The sequence below is a fragment of the Cetorhinus maximus genome, chromosome 5 (assembly GCF_964194155.1).
Source record: "Cetorhinus maximus chromosome 5, sCetMax3.hap1.1, whole genome shotgun sequence".
NCBI classification, from domain to species: Eukaryota; Metazoa; Chordata; class Chondrichthyes; order Lamniformes; family Cetorhinidae; genus Cetorhinus; species Cetorhinus maximus.
Window position 1 is genome coordinate 92,430,965 of NC_135883.1, and position 23,132 is coordinate 92,454,096.

Genomic DNA, 23,132 nt, shown 5'->3' on the forward strand with positions numbered 1-23,132 from the left:
TGAAAGTACAAGTGAGCTACACAGTCATTTCCTCACCCTCCACAGAATATTTTTTGAACTCAAAACATAGTGTCCAACGTTAGATGTGATTCCGCGATTGGACAACATTTGCTAAATAGTCGTCAGTATGCTAAGAATTACGCAGAAAACCAATTTATGGTTGTCAGTTGGGTTGCAATGTGTTACATTTATGTGTACTGGAAGCTTCAAGTATTAATAGACAGGGCCCTGTCCTTTGCAGACAGAAAGAACAGGTATACACATTGCACCTGTTTCAGCTAAACAAAATAAGTGACAGCCATTTGCTGGTTCATTCCCTAGCGCAATGCCTTGATCAATCACAGTCAATCTGCCTGGTTTAAATGTCAAACAATGCTTGACAGTTAACTGTCAGTCACCATCAACTGGTGCATTCTCCATGGCAACACCTCTACCAGAGTCCACTTAACAACCAATCAACACTCTCTTCTCACAAAGTATAAATATATTGTTTCACCTGACATTGGTATTTTCTTGCAAATTGTCTTGATGAGTGCAAGAAGAAAAATTCTGACAAAAAAAATCTTTTTTTTCAGCAATACTCGAATATTTATTTGGTTAGTTTCTGTGATATTCTGCAAATACATAAATTAAAATGCCTAATGAAAGAAAAACTTCAGCGATTTTATCAAAGCAGCTAACCTTTTGCCTTTGACAAATCAAAAATTACTTTGCTTTAATGCAGCGTTTACGCAGGACAAAATGCACACCTAATTAAGTTTATTAAAACAGTGGGAATGGACTATTTTACATTCTGTTTGACAACATGTTTGGCAGATTAATAACCCACAGGACCCATCCTACTATTTTTATTATCGTGTCAGGTGGTGATTTGACCAGGTTTGGTGATGTAATCAATTGAAACAGTCATTTTGCAGGTCAATTACCTGCAAAATAGCCACTTGCAGTGTGGAGTAGACTATTACTGTCAGAGCAAAATGATTGATTGATTTATTATTTTACATTCAAGACAGCAGACAATCAAAGGTCAACTTCAAAAATGTACTTTTAAGGGTTTTTTAAGACTGTACTTATATACTTACTTATATGTACTTAATAAAGCAGCTATAACAGCAGAATCCAACCCCTGCAGTCACTTGTGAACTTGCTGGTGTTTCAGCAGGCTGGATGCATCAGTGACTCCCTTCCCACACTCAGAACTGGTGAATGACCTCTGCCCTGTCTTGATGTACTTTTAAGAAGTTTTTCTTTGCTACAAGTCAACATTAAATTGTGGGGAAGGAAATTTCATGGTATCCACAATGAAAATTGTTAGTCGTGCAGAACAGAACACTTTTCCACCAAATATCACTAGAAGCAATTCTAGATCAGCTATAGTATGGACAAAATACAGGATAAATCTCTTTCTATGGTTATGCTGATGGGCCTTCTGTAAATTTGGTGCCAATCTCTCCCAAGTTATGAAGGGGCATATTTTCCTGATGTTGCACCTGGGCAAATTGGAAAGAAAATGGGGCTCCCTTCTGTCCTTGTGAACCTCTCTGTGCAGATTTCCTCCATGCACTGTGCACAAGCAATCCAATACACCCAGGCACCGGAACAGAAGAACCTATCCCATGTAGTTTGACATAGTGGGATGGGATCTGCTGTTTGCACAGTTCAAGTATAGCAGAGGCAGACAAGCAGGAAGTGGACTGAGTGCGGGACTGACAGAGCCACCCCAAGCACACAGGCACCTGATGGATTGAAGCTGCCCCATCCATGGGGTCCACGCTCCTCACTGAGGAAAGAAGAGGAACTGACTGTTGCTGGGCTTCACGCTAGACAAGACGCTAGCCCAGCCTCTGGAAGGACATGAAGCAGGCCCACATGGCCCCAGCTGGTGCCCAAACTGGTCCATGTGACCAGTTTTTAGAGAAGAGATTACGGTGCAATTGGAAATAAAGTGAACTTTAAGGTTGGATCTGGGAGCAGAGGTAAGGGAAAATAAGGTTACTACTGCTGCTTTCAATTATTTATTCGATCAGAAACGGGCATTGGGCTGCTGCTGAGGGTTTGGATAAAGGTGATTCTGGTTGATCCACACCACCAAGACTGTTGTGAGCAAAACTGAGGAGGTTCTGCAGAAGTGTGCTGTTTTGGTGAAGTTTGTGTCTTTGGAACTCAGGCTGTTTGGGGCTGTCAGGTGAGGAGCAGTAACTAACTGAGAAGAAACTGGGGTTCCACCTGAGGAAGTTCAGAGCTGTGAAGGACTTTGTGGCTGAAATTGGTGTCATATATGTTGAGTAGACTACCAAGTAAATCCGTGAGATCTATTTTTGTTGTATTCATGATTTTAAGGTGTTATTTATATTTATATTGACTGTAACTTGGCTGTTAATTCATGTTTTAATTTATGGTGATTTTTTGCTTACTAAAATAAAAGCTATAAAAAGTTGAAATCTTGTCCGTTGGTTTCCTTGTTGAGGTTGTTCGGTAATTTGGGTTCTTTTGGTATGTTGGTTTCCACGGGGATCATAACAATATTATCTCACAGCTTTCAATGGGACTAAGGTCAGACTACCCAAATTAATTTTAGTACCGGTCTTATTACCAACAGAAAGAGAAAACATTAACTCCATTATTATGGACTGCATATAAACTTGTCTTCAAAAGTTGAATGATCAAAAACTCATCCCACCACTCAGTTCTATTTTTCTACATAAGTCAGGTTAAAGACAAGAAAAGGTTACTTAGTCTGTTGAAGCTCATTTCTCTTGCATGCTAAACCTCCCATCTCAGCATTCAACTACATTTTAAATTAACTTCATGGACAGCGAAACAGAGTTAACACCCAACACATGGTGAGTTCCAATTTCGGGACTATTCGCAGGTCCCAAGCCCACATGGGCAGCCAGCAAAACCGCAGAGGCAATCTTCCCCGCGGTGGCCAATTAAAAGGCCATTGCCGGGCCCACTGTCCAATGAAGGACAACGGGAAGGCTTTCCAGGCTGCTGGCCCAATCAGAAGGCCAGCAGCTCTGCAGCGCCACCAAGAGCGATGGATGCAGTTGAGGCTGCAAGAAGGATGAGAGGGCACCTTCATTTATGGCACACTTGCAGAGGAGGTGGAAAATTCTTCCTGTGCCAGGGCTAGGCTCTAGATCAGAGGGGACACCTCCAGCAGTGGCATCAGGACCATGGGGCAGCCTTTGCAACTGGGGGCCCCCCTCACTGGACAATGGAGCCTCTGGAAGCAATGGAGCCCACCAGGGAAGCCGCTGGGAAAAGGGCCTCAATGCAGTTGGTAGCCTCCCACCTAGCAGAGGGTCATTCCACCATTGACAAAACACTGGGAGCCTGGGAAGATGGCCCTCAAATGGGCATGTTAATACGCCTAATTGGCTGCTCACCTCCAGCTGGTGGGCAACTAAGCCACTGCCCTTCCCACTGCTGGTAGGCCTGGTGGAGGGAATGCATCAAGAAGCCCTCCTGAAAAGGCTCCCAGGCATTTTATCAGCTCCCCACCCCCAAGCCTGCCACCCAGGGTCTGGTAAAATCTCACCCAAAGTATCTTTGTTTCTCCACAGATGCTGCCAGGCCTGCTGCCTAATTACAGCACGTCCTGTTTTTATTTCAGATTTCCAGCATTCAGAGTATTTCTGCTTTTGACTAAAGCTTTTCTCTTTCCAGCAGATTATTCTAAACATTTCTCATTCTTCTTTGGATTGAAAAGACACTGGGTAGAATCGTCCCAGATTTGCAATAAGTGCGGTAATGGGCGGGTAAAACGTTTCTTCCTGTTGGCCACAATGGCGGCTTCTCACGCCGTTATCATCCCAAATCTGCCGCATTAATTATGCATTCCTGGGAAACACTCCGTTTTGAGGGCGGGCAGGGTCTCATTCGCCTGGCGCGCCATGATGCCGGGCGCCATATTTAAAGTCCAGCCGTGCGCACACCTCTCAGTGCTTCCAGCTCAGGACTGCTGCACAGAAGACATAGCCCTGGAAGGCAAGACTGCAGCCCCCAGGTTCAATGACACGTCCCTCAAGCACCTTTTGGATGCAGTGGAGGCCTGTCGTGATGTCCTTTACCCCCACTCTGGCTGCAAGATGGTCAGCAACATCAGTAATCTGGTTTGGGAGGCAGTGGCAGCGGTGGTCAGCGCCAACGCCCTGCAAAAGAGGACAGCCACCCAGTGCTGAAAGAGGATGAATGATCTCCTCTGTTCCACCAAGGTAAGTCACTCTTCTCATCACTCTCAACTCATAAACCCATCACACATCCACAGGGCCCTCACTCACTGCCAGTTCACGGCACATCACCATTCACTCTCTCACATACACCTTCATTGTCCTCATCCAATGCACATATGCCAGGAATACATTACCTGGCCTGGCAGGCATCTTGCTTACACTCTCTCCATCTCTATTTATGCAGGACAAGCTGGCACACAACAAGGAGGAGAGGTCGCAGACTGGTGGTGTAATGCCTGAAATCAAGGTCCTCATGGACTTTGAAAACAGAGCCATCCAACCGGCTGGCGAGGATCTGGACCGTTCCTGTGCTGATGGTGAGGTCAGCGCTGCTCTACCAAGTGAGGATCCAGCAGTGCAATATCCATCAGACAACCATGCCGTGAGTGATGTGTCCTCTTTCACAGGCCTCTGCCATGCACTGATTATCTCCCTTGCTTCCCCAGGCACATCTGAGAAACAGCTACAGAGTCCATGACCTAGGGCCTCTAATTGAGGGAAACTCAGAAGAGGAATCAACTGAAAGACTCCCTTAAGTCCCGTCACAGCGCTCACCCACACCCTCCACCAGCGCAGAGACACACACCTCGGTGGGACCTAGCTTTAGAGTAGCCTTGGGGTCACAACCTGGTGAGCACATCGCACTTTCTGATCCACAGCAGGCGGAGGCAGAGACTTCCCAGGTCCCCGGCACTCGGAAGATTGCTGGGGGCCAGAAATCTGCTGATTCCGAGTCAGATGATGAGCCTCTGGACTCGGTCATGTCAAAGTTGTTTGAGCTGCAATGGCAAGCTCGGGAACATCCGAGAATGTCAGGAACGTCCGCTGCACTCCTCATATTGCAAGGCACAATGGAGGAGTCCGTCCGCCGTCACTCTGAGGTGATGGCACTGGCATTGCAATGCACCGAGGTCACCACTGGTAGGATGGCAGCCGCCATGGAGACCTTGGGTTAGCTTGAGTTTATGAAGAATCTCCCTTGGTTAAGTCTGAAGACCCCCTCAACGCATCCCGGAGAGTGCTGGCCACAACTTGGATGGCCAGAGTTTGGTGCGTTGCATGGCTGCCCGAAACTCCAACCACCTCCGCTCCTCTCCACCTGATCGGTTGGCGGCAGCCTTGCTCACTGGACTGCATGCTGTACTCTCAGCTCAGGCACATGCTTTCTCTGAACCCACACTTCATGGCTGCACTGTAAGCTTGAACCATGGGGGAGACTTGTCCAAACTGGGATGATGACATTGCAAGGGGCTGTGAGCACCTTCACCAGTGACTGCTTCATGACCAGCTATCACAAGGAGATTGTACAACGTGCCCAGTCGTCCAATTGTTCTGCAGTCCATTAAAACGCTCGTTAGTTTGCAGTCTGTGCCCAAGAGGTGAAAAGCTCTGGAGCACTTGGTGGCACTTTCATGCCTCTGCGTTGTTTGAGTGGGCAGATAAACTAGAGGCTCGACACCACACATGTCAATGTGGCTGCGTCTGAACAGCCTCAGCTGCGGAGGAATGGTCACTTTACACAAGGTTTCACTAATGCATGGCCGCTTCCCTGCCCCCCACCCCGCACATGCTTGTGCACTAACATCAACCACAGTTCCCCTCAAAGTACAGCCCACCAAGTGCATGCCTTATGTGTGCTGTTGTTAAACAAGTCAGTGTGCAAACACACTGACGCGGGTGGATGATCCAGCGGCGGGGTGCAAGGAATGGTTCCAGCGGGCTGGCCTTATAATGATATGCAAATGCATTACAATGAAGTTCCTGACGCCTGATGGCAGGAAATGCGGCCCGTCATTGACAGGCTGAGTGGACAATCGCGAACTGGTTTCACGACATCATGAAACCGATTTCTGGCCTTCTCGCCATAATGTCCGCTCATGCCGCCAAGCGCACTCAAGGCCAGCGGGCACGGACAATTCCGCGCACTGTGAAACATTTTCCAGATGCATTAACAAGTTTAACCCATTCAAAGTAAATTGTGGACAAAGGAATTTCATATAAATGCATTAATGTATTTGTTCCTGATTACATGGTGCAATTTTATATCCTCAGCATTCTTCAAATATCTAAGTGTCCTCTGACTATAATTTCTTCATTCACATTGAAGTTTTAAGGACTAACCCCTTCATAAACTTGGTGTCATCCAAAACCTTGTGCCTGCATCCTAACTCGCACCATTCCTGTCACCCATCACCCTGTGTTCTACATTGATCTACGTTGGCTCCTGGTTAAGCTACACCTCAATTAGTAATTTTTCATCCTTGTTTTCAAATCCCACCATGGCTTTCCTCCTATCTCTGTAATCTCCTCTGGCCCACAACTCTCTGATATATCTACACTCTGCTAATTCTGGCCTTGAGCATCTAATTGTAATCGCTCCAATATTGGTGGCCATGCCTTCAGTTCCCAGGACTCCAATCTCTGGAATTCCATTTCTAAACTTCTCTGCCTCTCTACCTCTCTTTCCTACTTAAAATACACTCCTTAAAATCTATCTTCTTGACCAAACTTCTAGTAATTTGCCATTATATTGCCTCATGAACCTTGTTGTCAAATGTTGTTTGGTAACACCCCTGTGAAGATGTTAAAGGCATTACATAAATGCAAGATATTAATTTTTGTTATAAACTTATCTGTATCATTTCACCATTTTTTTCTGGACTGTCAGAGTTAAGTTTATCTACCCTTTACCGATAGCTTCTTTTCAAATTCTTTCAAGGGATGTGGGTGTCGCTGGCTAGGCCAGCATTTATTGTCCATTCCTAATTGCCCCTGAGAAGGTGGCGGTGAGCTACCTTCTTGAACTATCATGTGGGCTGCTTTGTCCTGGATGCTGTTGAGCTTCTTGAGTGTTGTTGGAGTTGCACTCATCCAGGCAAGTGCCGGCTACTACATCACACACCTGACTTATTCCTTGTAGATGGGACAGGCTTTGGGGAGTCAGGAGGTGAATTACTGTCAATGAATTCCCAGCCTCTGACCTGCTCTTGTAGGCACAGTATTTATATGGCTGGTCGAGTTCAGTTTCTGGTCAATGTGAACCCCCCAGCATGTTGATAGTGGGGGATGCCATCGCATGTCAAGGGATGATGGTTAGATTCTCTTTTGCTAGAGATGGTTATTGCTTGGCACATGTGTGGCACAAATGTTACTTGCCACTTATCAGCTCAAGCCTGAATGTTGTCCAGGTCCTGATGCACATGGGCATGGACTGCTTCAGTATCTGAGGAGTTGTGAATGATGCTGAACATTGTGAAATCATCGGTGAACATCCCCATTTTTAACCTTATGATGGAAGGAGAGTTATTGATGGAGCAGGTGAAGATGGCTGGGCCCAGGACACGACCCTGAGGAACTCCTGCAGTGATGTCCTGGAACTGAGATGATTGACCTCCAACAACCACAACTATCTTCCTTTGTGCTAGGTATGACTCCAACCAGTGTGACCCTAGAGGAACATAAACTGAGCGTCAGTGAGTAGGTTCCCTTCATTATGAGATCAGTCTTGTTTCTCATCTAGGCACCCTTTCAAACGCCTGCAGGTCTTATTTTAGCATGGTGATCACAATTATTCCAAACGTAGAATCAAAGAATCAGCACAGGAGGGGGCCATTCGGCCTGTTCTGTCCATGTGGGCTCTTTGCAGGAGCAATTCAACTAGTCCCACTCCCCTGCTTTTTCCCTGTAGCCCTACAAATTTCCCCTTTTCAGGTAGTTACCCAATTCACTTTTGAAAGCCATGATTGAATCTGCCTCCACCACCCTCTCAGTCAGTGCATTCCAGATCTTAACCACTTTTTCTTACAGTGCAGAAGGTCATTTGGCCCATCATGTCTGCACCAGCTCTCCGAATGTGCAATTTAATGAGTGCCATCTTCTCCCATAACCCTGCACATTCTTCATTTTCAAAAACGAGTCTAATTCCCTTTTGAATGCCTCGATTGAACCTGCCTCCACCACACACTCAAGCAGTGCATTCCAATCCTTAACCACTCGCTGCATGAAAAAAAATGTTTTTCCTTGTTTCGTCTTTGGTTCTTGTGATCTGACCTTGACTTCTTTAAGTATTAACTCAATTAATGCACATTTACACTCCTCTTTCAGCTACATAATCACAATGTTCCATTCTGTTTTTAATTGTTCTGCCATATTTTACGGACATTGAAAATGGCCTGCTTCTTCCAGCGTTAAGTCTACCTGTGCTAATTTAATCATATTCATTATATACATCCAATGCATATTTTCAATACCATTATTAAACTAAGTCTCCCCTTTTTTTTAGCATCTAGTTTGTTTGCAATTTCCCCTCATACACTGAGTTCATCCTGTCAATAAGTCCGAACACCTTCTCTCAACTCTATTCCCACTAAACTACTGATTACTCAACTTCCCTTTCTGATTTCCATGTTAGCCAACATTGTTAACAATTCTCTCTCATGTCATCCCTCTCTCCATCAAATCTGCCCTCATCATCCCTCTCCTCAAAAAACTAACCCCTGAACCCTTTGTCCTTTCAGACTACTATCCAACCCCCTTTTTTCTCCAAACGTGCTGTTGCCTTCCAAATCTTTCCCAGAACTCAATGTGTGAATCTCCCAAATCATGTTTCTGCCCTTCCCACAATGCCAAACTGCTACTATCAAAGTCACAAATAGCATCCTATTTGACTGTGACAAAGGCAAACTATCGCCCTTCATACTTCCTAACCTGTCTGCCGCCTTTGAGGCAGTTGATTGCAACATCTTCCTCCAATGCCTCTCTCCCATCATCCAGCTGGCTGGGACTGCTCTCACATGGTTCCATTCTTATCCATCCAATCATAGACAGAGAATCAGTGGCTGCTCTTCCAACTCCCACACAGTTACCTCTGATGTTTCCGAAGCTTCTATCTTTGGCCCCCTCCTATTTTTAATTTATATGTTGCCCCTCAGTGACATCACCCAAAAACATGTCAGTTTTCACATGTACAGTGACAACTCTTGAATCAAGCTGGGAGGCTTTCTTTTACAAAAGGCTTTTAAGACTCTCGGTTCTTAAAAGGCAAAGGTGGCATAGCCTTTCTCTGCAGCTGTTGTCTTGTCGGTGTTTTCTACAGACTGCTCCCAGGTCTCTTCTGAGTTTTGGGATAAAAGGATTTCAGTATCAGAGAGCCAGTTTCAGTCACATGGTCATCAGCCTTTGATATACATTAGAAGGTAGATATTGGCCTTTCACTCTTATGGATAACTGGTCTCATCAGTTTTCCTTTGTTACATTGCAAACCTGGAGATGTAGAGTTTAGGAGTCCATTGACTGTGTTTTAGAATAAACTTTGAACAATGGCAGACATGAATACCACAAAGGAGGTTGTTTAGGCATGTCCACTCAAGGGGAAGACCCTGACCCACTATGATTCAATTCAGAACTTTGTGGAAGTTTGATAGTCTGTGCTAAAGTTGCAAAGATCACCTGACCCCCTTGGCAGCCATCTTAACAGTTTATCATTTTTAAATAAATAAAGGCAGTTCCAAAAGCTTCCATACGAGCACAGTCCATGTTTGAAGTAATGAATATGGCATACCTTTTTTACTGGGCATGACAAATGTATCTTCTATTATTTGGCCAATTCCTTCTCCCGTTCCATGTTTTACCATGGAATCTTGTGGTTTGACATTAAATAGATTTTACTTTGCATGGATGTTAGCCAAACCTTTTTAAATTCCCCCTGCTTTCGTGTCTTGAAGCTTTTGATTCTGCTGGATTCAGGTTACATGGACCCTGGTACTTTGCCTCAGTTGATACTATTCATGTGTGATTTTTGATAATGAGTGTCATTAGCTATTGAACCAAGGGGTGGAGGATGAAAATAGACCATAATAGTTATTATCTATTGTTCAGGCACACACAATTTCCAGACTGGATGCTGATTTTCCTTTTGATAGCACAATGGCACTGAGGTTAATTGCCCTAGTTGCAATCAAGAAACTCATCCCAGACTGGGATTTATTTTATTTATTAAACATTTATTTCAGCTTGACTCAGTTTGTGCAGTCCCTGGGTCGGAAGTTTGAAAGTTGGATCTCTTCACAAAATTTGAGATCATAAATTAAGCTGGCAGCCCAAGGCACTACTGAGGGAATGGTGCATTGTCTAAAGAGGCCATTCTTGTTTGTCTGTTCCAATGGTTCAGAAGGAATTTTAAAAGATTCTACTTCATCATTCAGAGAAAAGCTAGAAGTTTTCCTAATGTCTTGTCAGCATTTAATTCTTAACCAATAATCTAAAAACAGAGTGACTGATTATTTGCCTGACTGCTGCCATCATAGAATTTGCCCATACAACAGTCACTGCACTTCATCATTTTACCTGCTTTCAGAGACTGTAAAGTACTTTGGGATGATGTTTCTCTGATGACGGTCCTGTATAAACGAGTTACTGCTGTTTCAATACAACAAGATAATATATAATTGCAACTATTATTATAATTTATATGTTCTTATTTTTGTTCTGTATAACTCAGTTATTCACTGGATAAATTGTGCCACTAACTTTCAGTCTGATATAGTAGAAAACAGAATCTACACCATAGCCTCATTCACCACAACATTTCACCAATCTACACCAAAACCTCATTCACCACAACATTTCACCAATCTACACCATAACCTCATTCACCACAACATTTCACCAATCTACACCATAATCTAATTCACCTTACCATTCTCCAATTCCTCATGCAATGTAAATTTCAGCTCATTCAAAATTCTGCTACCCATGTCTCTTCCCACATCGAGTGCTGCTCACCCATTACCTCTGCCCTTAGCTCCCAGTCCACCAACCCTACCAATTTAAAATTCTCGTCCTTGTTTTCAAACCCCCTCATGGCTGTGCTTTTCCCTATTTGTTCAGCTTTCTGCAGCCTCCTCCAAACCTACAACCCTTCAACAGAACTCATTGTTATTCTGGCTCTGGGTTTTGTGCATCCACCCTCCTTTCACTCCACTGTTCATGGTTGTGCCTTCAGCAACCTAAACCTTTTGCTTTGCTGTTTCCTCCATCTCCCCCTCTACCTTAAAATCCACCTCTTTGATCAAGCTTTTAGTAAAGCCCATGCTCCCCACTCGCTCCCCCCAACCCCACTCCCCCCCCACCCCACTCCCTCCCTCCCTCCCTCTCACCCCACCCCAGTCCTTCCCACCCCACATCAACTCCCAAATTTCTCAATCTTTTCTTTGGTCTGACAGCACATATTTGAATTACCTTGTGACATTTTTCTCATTTAAAGGCACCATATAAATGTTGCGGTTGTCATGGTCACAAGTTGGGTAAATCTGTTGCCAATTTGTTGTTAAGTGAAATGTTAATAATTGAACATTCCTTACATAAATTTGCATCCCCTTGCCACCACCATTGGAGATGAAAGCGCACATGCAAAATTGACAATAATCATGTGAATGTCACTTCTCTGATCATGACATTTTTAGACCATAGCAATCATGGCACCCTAAAGAGAGTTCCAGTAACTGGGGCAAAGAGTTTAACTGGACAAAAAAGATAAACCCTCTTCAAAAGCAGCAGAATTAATAGAATAACACAATACTGTGGCATATTTGTTGAATATCTTGACACTTTTAAATGATCATGTGATTGAAACAATATGTAAATGACTTTCCAACATATGGTGATATTGCCTTGGGACATTCTTCTGGGGGAGGGTGATCAGCCAGAGGTCGTGGTCTACATTGGTGCCAATGACTTCGGTAGGAAGGGGAATGTAGTCCTGCAATCAGAATTTAGGGAGCTAGGTAAAAAATTAGCAAGCAGAACCTCAAATGTAGTAATCTCCGGATTACCCCCAGCGTCATGTGCCAGCGAGTACCGAAATTGGAGGATAAAGCAGATGAGTGCGTGGCTGGAAAGATGGTGCAGGAGGGAGGGCTTTAGAATCCTGGGACACTGGGGCTGGCTCTGGGGAAGATGGCACCCTGTACAAGCCGGACAGGGTGCGCCTGAACAGAGCTGGGACTGAGTTCCTTGCGGGGTGTTTTGCTAGTGCTTTTCCGGGGGGGGGAGCTTTAAACTAACTCAGCAGGGGTGTGGGAACCAAAAGAAAATGTTAGCGAGGAATACCAGGGTACACAAAATACTGGGAGGGACAGATAGCACTAGTATAGAGAATAGTGAGTTAATAGGCGAAGTTAGGGAAAGGGAGAAAGTAACAAAATCTAAATCAGAGTTGCTATGCATACATGTGAATGCACGGAGTACAGTAAATAAGATTGAGGAGTTACAGGTGCAGATTACCATGTGGAAATATGATGTTGTGGTGACAACAGAGACTCAAGGAAGGGTAGAACTGGGTGTTAAATTTTCCTCGGTACAAGATGTTCAGAAAAGAGGGGTGGCGGTATTGGTTAAGAAGAGCATTGCAGTCCTGGAGAAAGAGGATATCCCAAAGGGTTCAAGGACAGAATCAATTTGGCTAGAGCTAAGGAACAAAAAGGGTGCAATTACATTGCTTGGTATAGTCTATAGGCCACCAACTAGTGAGAAGGACGTAGAAGAACAAATCTGCAGGGAAATTACAGAGAGATCCAGGCATTATAAAGTAGTTATAATGGGCGAATTTAATTATCCAAATGTAGACTGGAACAGTGGTAGTGTAAAGGATGGAGAGTGGCAAATGTCACTAGAATGTGTTCAGGAAATTTTTCTACAGCAATATGTGTCCAATCCAACAAGAAAAGACACACTGTTGGACTTGGTTCTTGGAAATGAGGTGGGCCAAGTAAATCAAATCAAGTGTCAGTGGAGGAACATTTAGGAGACAGTGATCATTGTATTATACGTTTTAGGATGGTGATAGAAAAGGACGATAGGCAATCCAGAGTAAGACGAGAGCCGACTTCGAAAGGGCAAGAATGGAGCTGGGCCAGATAGACTGGAATGAAAGATTGGGGGAAAAACTGTAGCTGAACAATGGGCTACCTTCAAAAAAGAATTGGTTCGGGCACAGTCAAGGTATTTTCCACTGAAAGGGAAAGGTAGGGCAAACAAATCCCGAGCTCCCTGGATGAAAAAGGAGATAGAAATTAAGATAAAAAAGAAAAAATGTGCTTATGACAGGTGTCAGGTAGAAAATACAACTGAGAACCAAGAGGAATGCAGAAGGTTCAGAGGGGAGGTCAGAAAGCATAGTAGAGAAGTGAAGATGGATTATGAGAAAAGACTGGCAGCCAACATAAAGGGGAATCCCAAAGTCTTCTATTGGCATATAAATAATAAAAAGGTGGCAAAAGGAAGAGTAGGGTCGATTAGGGACCTAAAAGGGAATTTACACATGAATGAAGAAGCCATGGCTGAAGTATTAAATGAATACTCTGCATCCGTCTTTAACGAGAAGATAGATGCTACCCAGGTAAAGGTGACAGATGAGGAAACTCTGTCACTAGATGGGTTCAAAATTGGTAAGGGGAAAGTGTTGAATAGGCTGTCGGTACTTAAAGTTGACAAGACACTGGGACCGGACGATATACATCCAATGATATTGAAAGAAGTGAGAGTAGAAATTGCAGGGGCACTTGTCAGGGGAGGTGCCAGAGAACGGGAGAATTGCAAACATTACGCCCTTGTTCAAAAAAGGGTGTAAGGATAAGTCCAGCAATTACAGACCAGTCAGTTTAACTTCAGTAGTGGGAAGGATTCTAGAAACCATTAATCAGGGTAGAATTAGTAGTCACATGGAAAAATATGGATTGATAAGGAAGAGCCAGCATGGATTTCTAAAGGGAAAATAGTGTTTAACTAACTTGCCGGAGTTTTTTGAAGAGGTAACAGAAAAGGTCGATGAGGTTAATGCTGTTGATGTGGTGTACATGGACTTTCAAAAGGCATTTGATACAGTGCCACACAATAGATTTGCGAAAAAAGTTATTGCTCAGGGAATAAAAGGGACTGTTGCAATGTGGATACAAAATTGGCTGAAAAATAGGAGCAGAGAATAATGGTTAATGGATATTTTTCGGGCTGGAGGAAGGTTTGTAGTGGAGTTCCCCAGGGTCGGTATTGGGACCATTGTTTTTCCTGATATATATTAATGATCTAGAACTTGGTGCGCAGGGGACAATTTCAAAGTTTGTGGATGATACGAAGCTTGGGAGTGTTGTAAACTATGAGGAGGACAAGGTAGAACTTCAAGAGGACATAGACAAGTTGGTGGAGTGGGCAGATAGGTGGCAGATGAAGTTCAATGTGGAGAAGTGTGAGGTGATGCATTTTAGTAGGAAGAAATTGGACAGATAATATAAAATAAGGCGTGAAATTTTGAAGAGGGTGCAGGAGCAGAAAGACCTGGGTGTATATGTGCATAGATCATTGAAGGCGGCAGGACAGGTGGAGAGAGCAGTTTCTAAAGCATATAGTATCCTGGGCTTTATTAATAGGGGCATAGAGTGCAAGAGAAAGGAGGTTATGCTGAATTTATATAAGACACTCGTTAGACCTCAGCTGGAGTATTGTGTACAGTTCTGGGTGCCACATTATAGGAAGGATGTGAACACATTGGAGAGAGTGCAGAAGAGGTTTACAAGAATGGTTCCAGGGATGAGAAACTTCAGTTCCGAAGATAGAATGGAGAGGTTTCAACTGTTCTCCTTGAAGAATAGAAGGCTAAGAGGAGATTTGTTAGAGATGCTCAAAATCATAAGAAGGCTGGACAGAGTAGATAGGGAGAAGCTGTTTCCACTCGTAAAAGGATCAAGAACAAGAGGGCACAGGTTTAAAGTGATTTGCAAAAGAAGCAAATGTGACGTGCCAAAAAACTTTTTCACACAGCAAGTAGTTCAGGCCTGGAATGCACTGCCTGGAAGTGTGGTGGAGGCAGGTTCAATTGGGGCATTCAAGAGGGCATTAGACGATTATTTGAATAGAAACAATGTGCAGGGGTACAGGGAAGAGGCAGGGTAAGGGCAGTAGGTCATATTGCTCATTTGGAGAGCCGGTGCAGACACGATGGGCCGAATGGCTTCCTTCTGTGCCATTAAAGTTCTGTGATTCTGTTAAAAGCATTACAGGATCTCATTCAGTCCAAACGTTTTATTCATTAGTAACCGTGGGGAACACAATGAAAGCCAGAAATTAGTCGACGTGTTCTTGGTCTGAAGTAGGAATCGACAAAGGTGGCGCTTTTATGAACGACACACATTACTGCACACTTACGATAAGGAAGTTAACATGAGGTTAAATTTTCTCGTAAAGTGCGCGCCAATCTTGCTGAATGACCTTGGATAGACCAGTATGAAGGGGTAGTACCATTTCAAGACTTGCTTTTTTTTTTGTCAATGGATTGAGAAAATCCCGAGCATTGTTCCACCGTTGCTTAGCAGAACCGCGCTCCTTCCGCATGAAATCAGTTTACAAACAAAACAGGAGCAGCATATGTGGCTCACTGGGGTTCAGCGAATAAAGTGCCCAATTACAATTAATTTCTTCGTTCCCATCTTTGATTTTAAGTTTAAATCTTAAAATGTTACTGCAGTTTGAGCTCCAGGCTGCCTCTCTCAGAAACACCAAAAAAAAAACAGACCTCGTCACTCAGGAACAAGAGGAAGATTAGAACTGGCGACAACTTTTGGGGGGAAAAAAAAAGAAGCGCCTCTCCCTCCCCTTGCATCTTTCACAATAGAGGTGAAACGACGTGTCCCCCAAAGAGAGATGCGGTGTATTAGGATGTAGATCACATCCTTGGAGCTATTGTTCAGCACGAAAGAAAGGTTCATTCATTAAAACTGTAGCAGATGGCTCTGCAACGGACAGAAAGCAGCATGAAACGGGGCCGCCAGCTGGCAGTCGCTGCAGCAGCATCATTCAACCGCAGCTGCACATTTACTGCTCCTTTCACTCACCCGCATTCCGCGCCGTCACATAGCAGGAATCCCCGAATAAATTGATAAGTGAAGGGGGTTGACTCTGTTGTTCTCCATCACATGCTTTGCTAACAAGGAACTGGGCCCACACCCAGTCTTTGTCTTGTGCTCCCATATCAACAAAAAATTAAATAGCACTTACCTCAAATCAAGGCGCCAAGTCAAGAATTTAATCTCAGTAAATTACAAGGGCAATATTTCTTTGTCACTGAACTGTTGGGTGGCACTTCAGCAAGTTGTTAAAACATTATACTATATATTAAATACATCATCATTGTAAAATCTGTGGCAGCTTGATGGTGTCCCCATCGAGGATACATCCTATATCGTTTAAATGCCAATGCCTGCCTTTCATTAGTGCAGCAGAGCAGCACATAAAGAAACAATGATAACCTCTCACTGAAGCTGCTTTACTGTGTAAATCTTGTGCATTTATGCCCATTTAGAAATAGCATACCATATGGTGCATGTCTTTACATTAATGGCACAGTATTAGAATTTAAAGCTGCAGTGATCCATAATTTCATCTTTCCACACATAAGTATGAACTTATGCAGGCTTACCTAGTACTAAGTGTTCTCTGCTCCTGGCTGTTTTATCTTTATGTTTGCAGAAGGTTGGATATTTGCGGCCCTGCAATTTGTTGAGTTAAGTCCTGTCCTACAGCCCCCAGGGCTCCTGCCTGTCACACAGCTAAGAACCAAGGATAAACAGCCGAACCAGCAGCAAAAGTAGACATACCACTCATTATTGACACCAATATCCAATGCAAGCAATTAAGCATCATAAAACTTGAATTGCTGGAGAGGGAGCTAAGAAACATTTTTCACAGCTGTTTTTCTTCATCTTTACCTGTGTGTGGAAGAAATAAATAAGGATTCTACAACTTTAAGTTTAAGTAAAACAAAGATAGTTCTTCCCATTATGCAGTTTCTGGCCTTTTTATGCACAATAGCAACTTGTATCATTCTACCACTTACTTTATGCACTGTTAACTCAACTTAACATAAGTAACAACAGGTTCAACTTGATGTACTATCATTTAATAATCCTACTTTTGATTGCAGTGGAATTCATGCAACATTGTTATTCATCGGAAGGGAAAGCAATTCGCAACTTTATAAATTACTCTGCTTTCAACTTATTGGTGCAGCTATATTCTACTGCAAGCAAGCCTCTACTGTTGTAGATCATCTTTGAAATACCTGTGGAAGGGGAGCAGGTGATGTCAGTGATGAAATGAACAGGAATAGTGAGAAAACAGTAGAGAAATTGTTATGAAATGTTAATGACAAAGTACATTTGCAGTAAACTGAATCTTTCACAGATTGATGGGAGCACTCACAGGCAGTTTATCTAACACGACTGTGAGACTGTAGGCTGGCCAATTCTATCATGAAGTCCCTATTGGTGCAGGCAATCTACAGCAGACATCACAAGTTTTGAACATCAACCATCTATAACCTGACAATATCAAATGGAAAAATCACACATAGATTGGGATTTATATCACACAAAGAATTATGGTGAAACCTAATGCTGGAGGAGTCCCGGGCACTTCAATCCCCAATGTATACATGTACTGAATTCATTATTGTCACTGTACCTTGTGCTCCATCCTAACTGGAGGTAGGAATAAATTGTTGGAAATTTTTGAAACTGTCTGAACCTACTACTTCAAGGCTTTTCAAATGAAATTGAAATTTTGAATGACAACTAATCACACTGACACTGACAGAATCACCTTGCACTAACTTGCACCGATTATGCAATTAACATTCTACAATCAATGTTCCAATTGAGTAAACCAGGGAATTTACAGTAGATTTTAAAAATGGCCAGGCACAGCACTTCTATTAATTGCACAGTAACCTAATGGAGATTGGTTCAACAAGACAAATACTAAGAACGTGGTATAAAACATCAATACTTTATCTAAAGTGACAACTGTTGGTTAAACTTTTACAAATGAGTCACATTCCACTTTAATATGCTACTTTTCTCAAAATCATTACAATGATGCTGAAAAATCTTGCAGTCAAGGATCATTTTCATTTTCAGAGACAATTGTGAATACTTTACTAATAATTGCTTTAAGTTAACTGCATAGGAAACGCTAAGAAGCTGTTGTCACAAGGGATGCTGTATACCCTTTCCAACCAAGAGAGCTGAAATGCAGTCTGTGAAGACACTAAATAAAATACTGTCTCTTCTCCAACATATAATATGCTTATTATACACATTGGGCTGAACAGCCTACTTGCAAATTTATAACAAGCCCGAACATTTTGCACTAAATTACATCAGCCTAAAGCAGGCTTCCAAATTGAATATACAGATGATTTGTTAATTATTGCAGGAATGCACTATTAATCACAACATACAAGTTTCATTTTTATTGACATGTGTTGACTGTGTATGAGACAAGGACAACAAATAAAATCCACTTTGAAAGCTGCCCTCTATTCTAAAGAAACGCAAGCTTAGAAGTAACAAAGTGGGTCCATACTCATGCTGTTTACTTTTGCAGAATAAAATTACCTCAGTTTTCACACACACTTCCTCACTGACCTAATGCTAAGAAACTAGACTTGATTTAGTAACTTAATAAACACATTTATGCAGTTGCCCTTTTCACATACGTCAGTGATTCTACAAATGTGACTGTTCTCAGCATTTTAAAGAATTATATACTATTTGTCTGCTCATAAAATTTATGGACTTATTTATCATATCCATGAAAAAGTGCAATTAAAGCATTGAGTTTCTTAATAGAGTACACAAGAAAATAAGCTCAATTTATAAAAGCATTCTCTTTCTAAAGAAAGAAGTAAGCCTAATTATGTTTCTCAATCTTCAAAAGGAATGCCACTGAATCTCTGCAAGGAAAGCTGAGCCTACAACAAAGAATGTTAAGTCTATATAATTTTTTTTATGTTACTAAACAATACACAAAAAGATGAAAAAATCCATTGTTCCATCAGCACGAAGAAGAAAGCTTCCTTCTTAGTATAATCAAGCAAACTGTCTATAGACCTGCTATTCAATTAGGAACAATTCTTGACTGAGAAGCATGGCCATAGCCACTGCTCCCTTTCTTCTTCTTGATTTTCTTCCAGCACCTTGAGACACAGGAGGCAGATGAAGTACATGCTTACATGCTTACTCAACATCAAGCATAGCTGAGCAGGAGACTCTCCTGCTCTCACTGCTTGCCATAAGCATGCTGGGAAGATTTACAGGTTGAAAAATCAACCTGTTTGGTCACATTACGAACAGCCATCAAGTCCTGGAGTGGGACTTGAACCCAGGGCTTCTGGCTCAGAAGCAGGGGCACTGTGCCGCAAGACCTCCACGCTGCTGCGTTTAGGGATTGATAGATCAATCACTTACTAGTCTCGATACTATCAGTAACTGCATCCCAGTGGTAATGGTGCTACATTGCTTAACTGAGAGTTTCAAGTTTAAATACCAGCTATGATGGGCATTTGGACATAGTGCTCATCTGGAAGGCAAGTTTGCTAGTCTTAGCATGGTTGCCTGAGAAGCAGTGTTGGGGAGGTCCTCCCTAACTGCTCAAGTCTGCCTCATAGAGGCTCAAACAAGGAGCAGTATCATATCATCTGTGCAGATATGTTTACAGACAGAATCCTTTCAACCACAGAAGAGGTGTGAATATAGGGAACTATCCTAGAGACAAGGGAAGAGAGAACCTAGCAAATAAATTACAAGTTGGAATTTTTAAGGGAAGGTAAAAGAAAAACATAAGTAACCATTTATTCCCACACAAAAACTCTCCACCCCATTCTTGACTGTTGAATGAAAGCTTTAAAGATCACTGCGCCACATAATTGCATGCAGCTCTGTGCAAAAGTTAAGTGCTTCACAAATATTTATTACACCTCAGTATACAAAATACTGTGGCCAATGGGCTAAAGCTCCACTTGAAATGTGATTAATCAGCAATGAGAAACCCTGGTCTCCGGGAATTTTGAACACCACTGCTGACAACAATCCATTCCAAAGACAACAATGCACACTTTAACTGGCCCAATTTCCTGAATTTATCAAGGTGGATGAATAGTCTATTTTTTTCTAGTCAGTGAACAAGCAAAAGTGCAGGTTTTTGCAGGTTAGACTCACAACTTATTTTGGGAAATGCATTTAAATTTGAACTCCAGCTAATACCAGTCCATGTCTAGTTTAAATATCATTGGACATTTGAAAAGGAGTGGGAGAGAATCATCATTATGAAACTTATTGATGAGGGAGAAACACAGTTCAACATCAGCTAATTCTTTAACGTGCATGTCTGGGTAGAATTGATTTATTCTATTTTCAGTGCCTGGGCATGCTACCTAGTCAAATGTGAAGCTGCCCATTAAAATAATCTGACAGTTATCAGTTTTTATAGAAAAACAGAGAAAATAGAAATGTAGGAAAACTGTGAAAAAAGACTAAGGTTGAGAATATAATCATAAAATGGTGCTTTTGGAATGATTCCTAACATTCCCAGTGTGCTGTCAATATTACCAGAAAATGTAACAAGACCCAGCATATCAAATAACTACACCGAACAATGGAGGTCCATCATGGACTGCTCGATTTTGGCATGAGTAAAATTTCATTTTTTTTAAGTAAATTAGATAAATGCATTTAAAAGAATCACAAGAATCACACTGATGTATGGTGTTAGGAGAATCTAGATTGGGCAGTAGGTGCATCATTACATGATATCGCGCGTTTGCATTGAAATACTGTTGCATTGTGATGGAGCATTAAGAATATCATCTACTATTTCGTTGCTTTAGCGGGTTTTGAATAATTTGTCTTTTGTTTTATAAGCTTTGGATGGTGAGGAGTACCGAGAAACAAACTGATGGATTCTAGGTGGAAATTGATGAGATTTTATTTTTCCCAGGCAGGGAGTCCCCATTACCGTTTTACAAGCCCTGTCTCCCGGTGCACCCTTGCAGAGAGCAAGAGATATCAGCAATGAAAGAAAAAGCCCAGCACACAAAGAGCATCAGTGATCATTGCCAGCTTTGGGTTTCGCTGCCTCATAAGATCTGAGGGGTTGAGGGCGGGGGATGCTCATTAAAAGGATGCTTGGCGATTCGAACCTCAAGTAAATCCACTGTATAAAGTCCCAAATAATTACTCATTCAACTCACGGACGACTGAGATGCGACTATAATGTCAGAAATGAACCAGGAATGAGTCAATGAACCTTAGCATCCCTCGCCTGAGCCCAGTACCAGTGAATGGTATCTAGCCACTGGTAAAGTGGGCTGGAGTTATCGAGGGTATGAATCTGCGGAGACGCTGTTAACTAGCGGGTCAATTTCAATAGAGCTGGATACATCATGATCATCAGGAATTTGAGTAAATAGGGCGCTTCTCCTGACATCACGATCACTCTAAATACCTTGCACTGTTATAAAATAAAACTGAGGCTGCGTGCGGATTAAAAAAACAGACTATCTCTACAATATGAGTCGGAGACAACTTTTTCCCCTTGTAGTGACGGTGGGAACCGATCCAGCAGCTGTTGAGTGCCGAGTCTGACCACCTACATTGTTTACTGCGGTCTCTTTCAGACAGATTTTAGGGTGTGGGAGGTCCGCTCCGGCTGGACAGGGATCTATCGGGGGGGGGGGGGGGTGGGCAGGGGGTGTTGGTCTCTTACCTTGTGAATACTTTCCTTATCCTCTGCAGCAGGGTAGGCGATGCGGTGATGGCTTCGGCTGGGATGTTCTCGATGGTAGCAACATGATTGCGCTGCTCGGGGATCATTGCTGGATTAAAATGCAGGGAACATCCTGCACCGTGGGGACCAATGATGGGGGGCCGATTGCACTGAGTCCGCCCGCGTCCTCTTCCCTGCCGAGCTGCTGCCTCTTCGATTCGAGCGGCGGATAGAGACAGGGACGAGGGGTTGAGGGGCTGCCAGCAGAGCGTCTGAGGCTGAGGAGCGAACACCTGCTCTGGGCGAGCTGAGGTTCCCATTCTCTCCGGCAGGGGGAGAACGCTGCTCTCCATCCGCTTCGTCCGCTGACACCTGGGACTTGTAGTCAGTTTCTGCGGGGCTGTCAGTTTCGACCACTCCCCTCCGCCAGAACACACCTCTCAACAAAATGGAAACCCAAGATCCCAGCATCTTATCTTTCATTATCTCCCACTCCATTGCTTTACACTTTGTCAACTGTGCAATGCAAGATCTAATAACTAACAGTCTTTGTTAAACTGTCCTGTAGGACAAATTGGCCACTGCTCCTCGAGGCGTGACGCCCAAGCTCCCCTCCGTCTAGAGCTGTTTTCCACAAATGCTCAGTTCATAGCACCCTCGCCTTTGAATCAGAGGGTTGTGGGTTCATGTCCCACTCCCGGAAACCAAGAACTGTGATTGTACTCGAAAGGGTTGCAATCTGTGGCTGTTGATAACTCGAAAGAGTTTCATTTTTCTAGAGTTGTGTGTGTGTAAAAAATGACAATGGTTACTTTCAGATTCGCTGATTTTCTCCAATAAATCACATTTGAAAATTATCCCCAATCAGTTGTGTTGTTTTTTTAATTAAAAATTGACATACCTGATAATTTGACCCAAGTGCTGAGATTTTTGTGAATCTCATGAGATTTGGTTCTGTCATCACTTCCAGCTTCACTTGAAGGTAATGGTACCTGGCAACACTATCTCGTACTGCTGTAGGTCCAGTTTTGGAAGACTCATATTGAACTCGAAAGGTTAACTCTGTTTCTCTCTCCACAGTTGCTGCCAGGCCTGCTGAGTTTTCCAGCACTTTCTAGTCCAGTTTTGGAGGGGATAGTTTATTGAATGAGGCATGTGGTTTTAAAACTGTAAACTGAGTACTACTTAGTTAAAGTACTACTTCCTGTTTTGTTACATGATGGCGTAAGATGTTAAGGTTAGCAAGGTTTTAATTAATCTCGTCAGCAAGGCAATGCCCCAAATATCCGCTTTTTAAACTCA

General features: G+C 43.0%; 1 protein-coding gene across 2 annotated transcripts in view; it reads right to left on the bottom strand.

Annotated features, from left to right (window-relative positions):
• Positions 1-22,237, bottom strand: part of slc35f1 (solute carrier family 35 member F1) — a 435,718-nt gene extending 413,481 nt beyond the window's left edge. The window contains exon 1 of one of the 2 annotated variants that reach the window (XM_078542204.1): positions 21,831-22,237. In XM_078542204.1, the coding sequence (XP_078398330.1) occupies positions 21,831-22,183 (353 nt within the window). In that variant the 5' untranslated portion in view covers positions 22,184-22,237. The remainder of the gene's footprint in view (positions 1-21,830) is intronic. The other variant, XM_078542205.1, reaches the window with a different exon arrangement.
• Between the last annotated feature and the right edge of the window lie 895 nt (positions 22,238-23,132).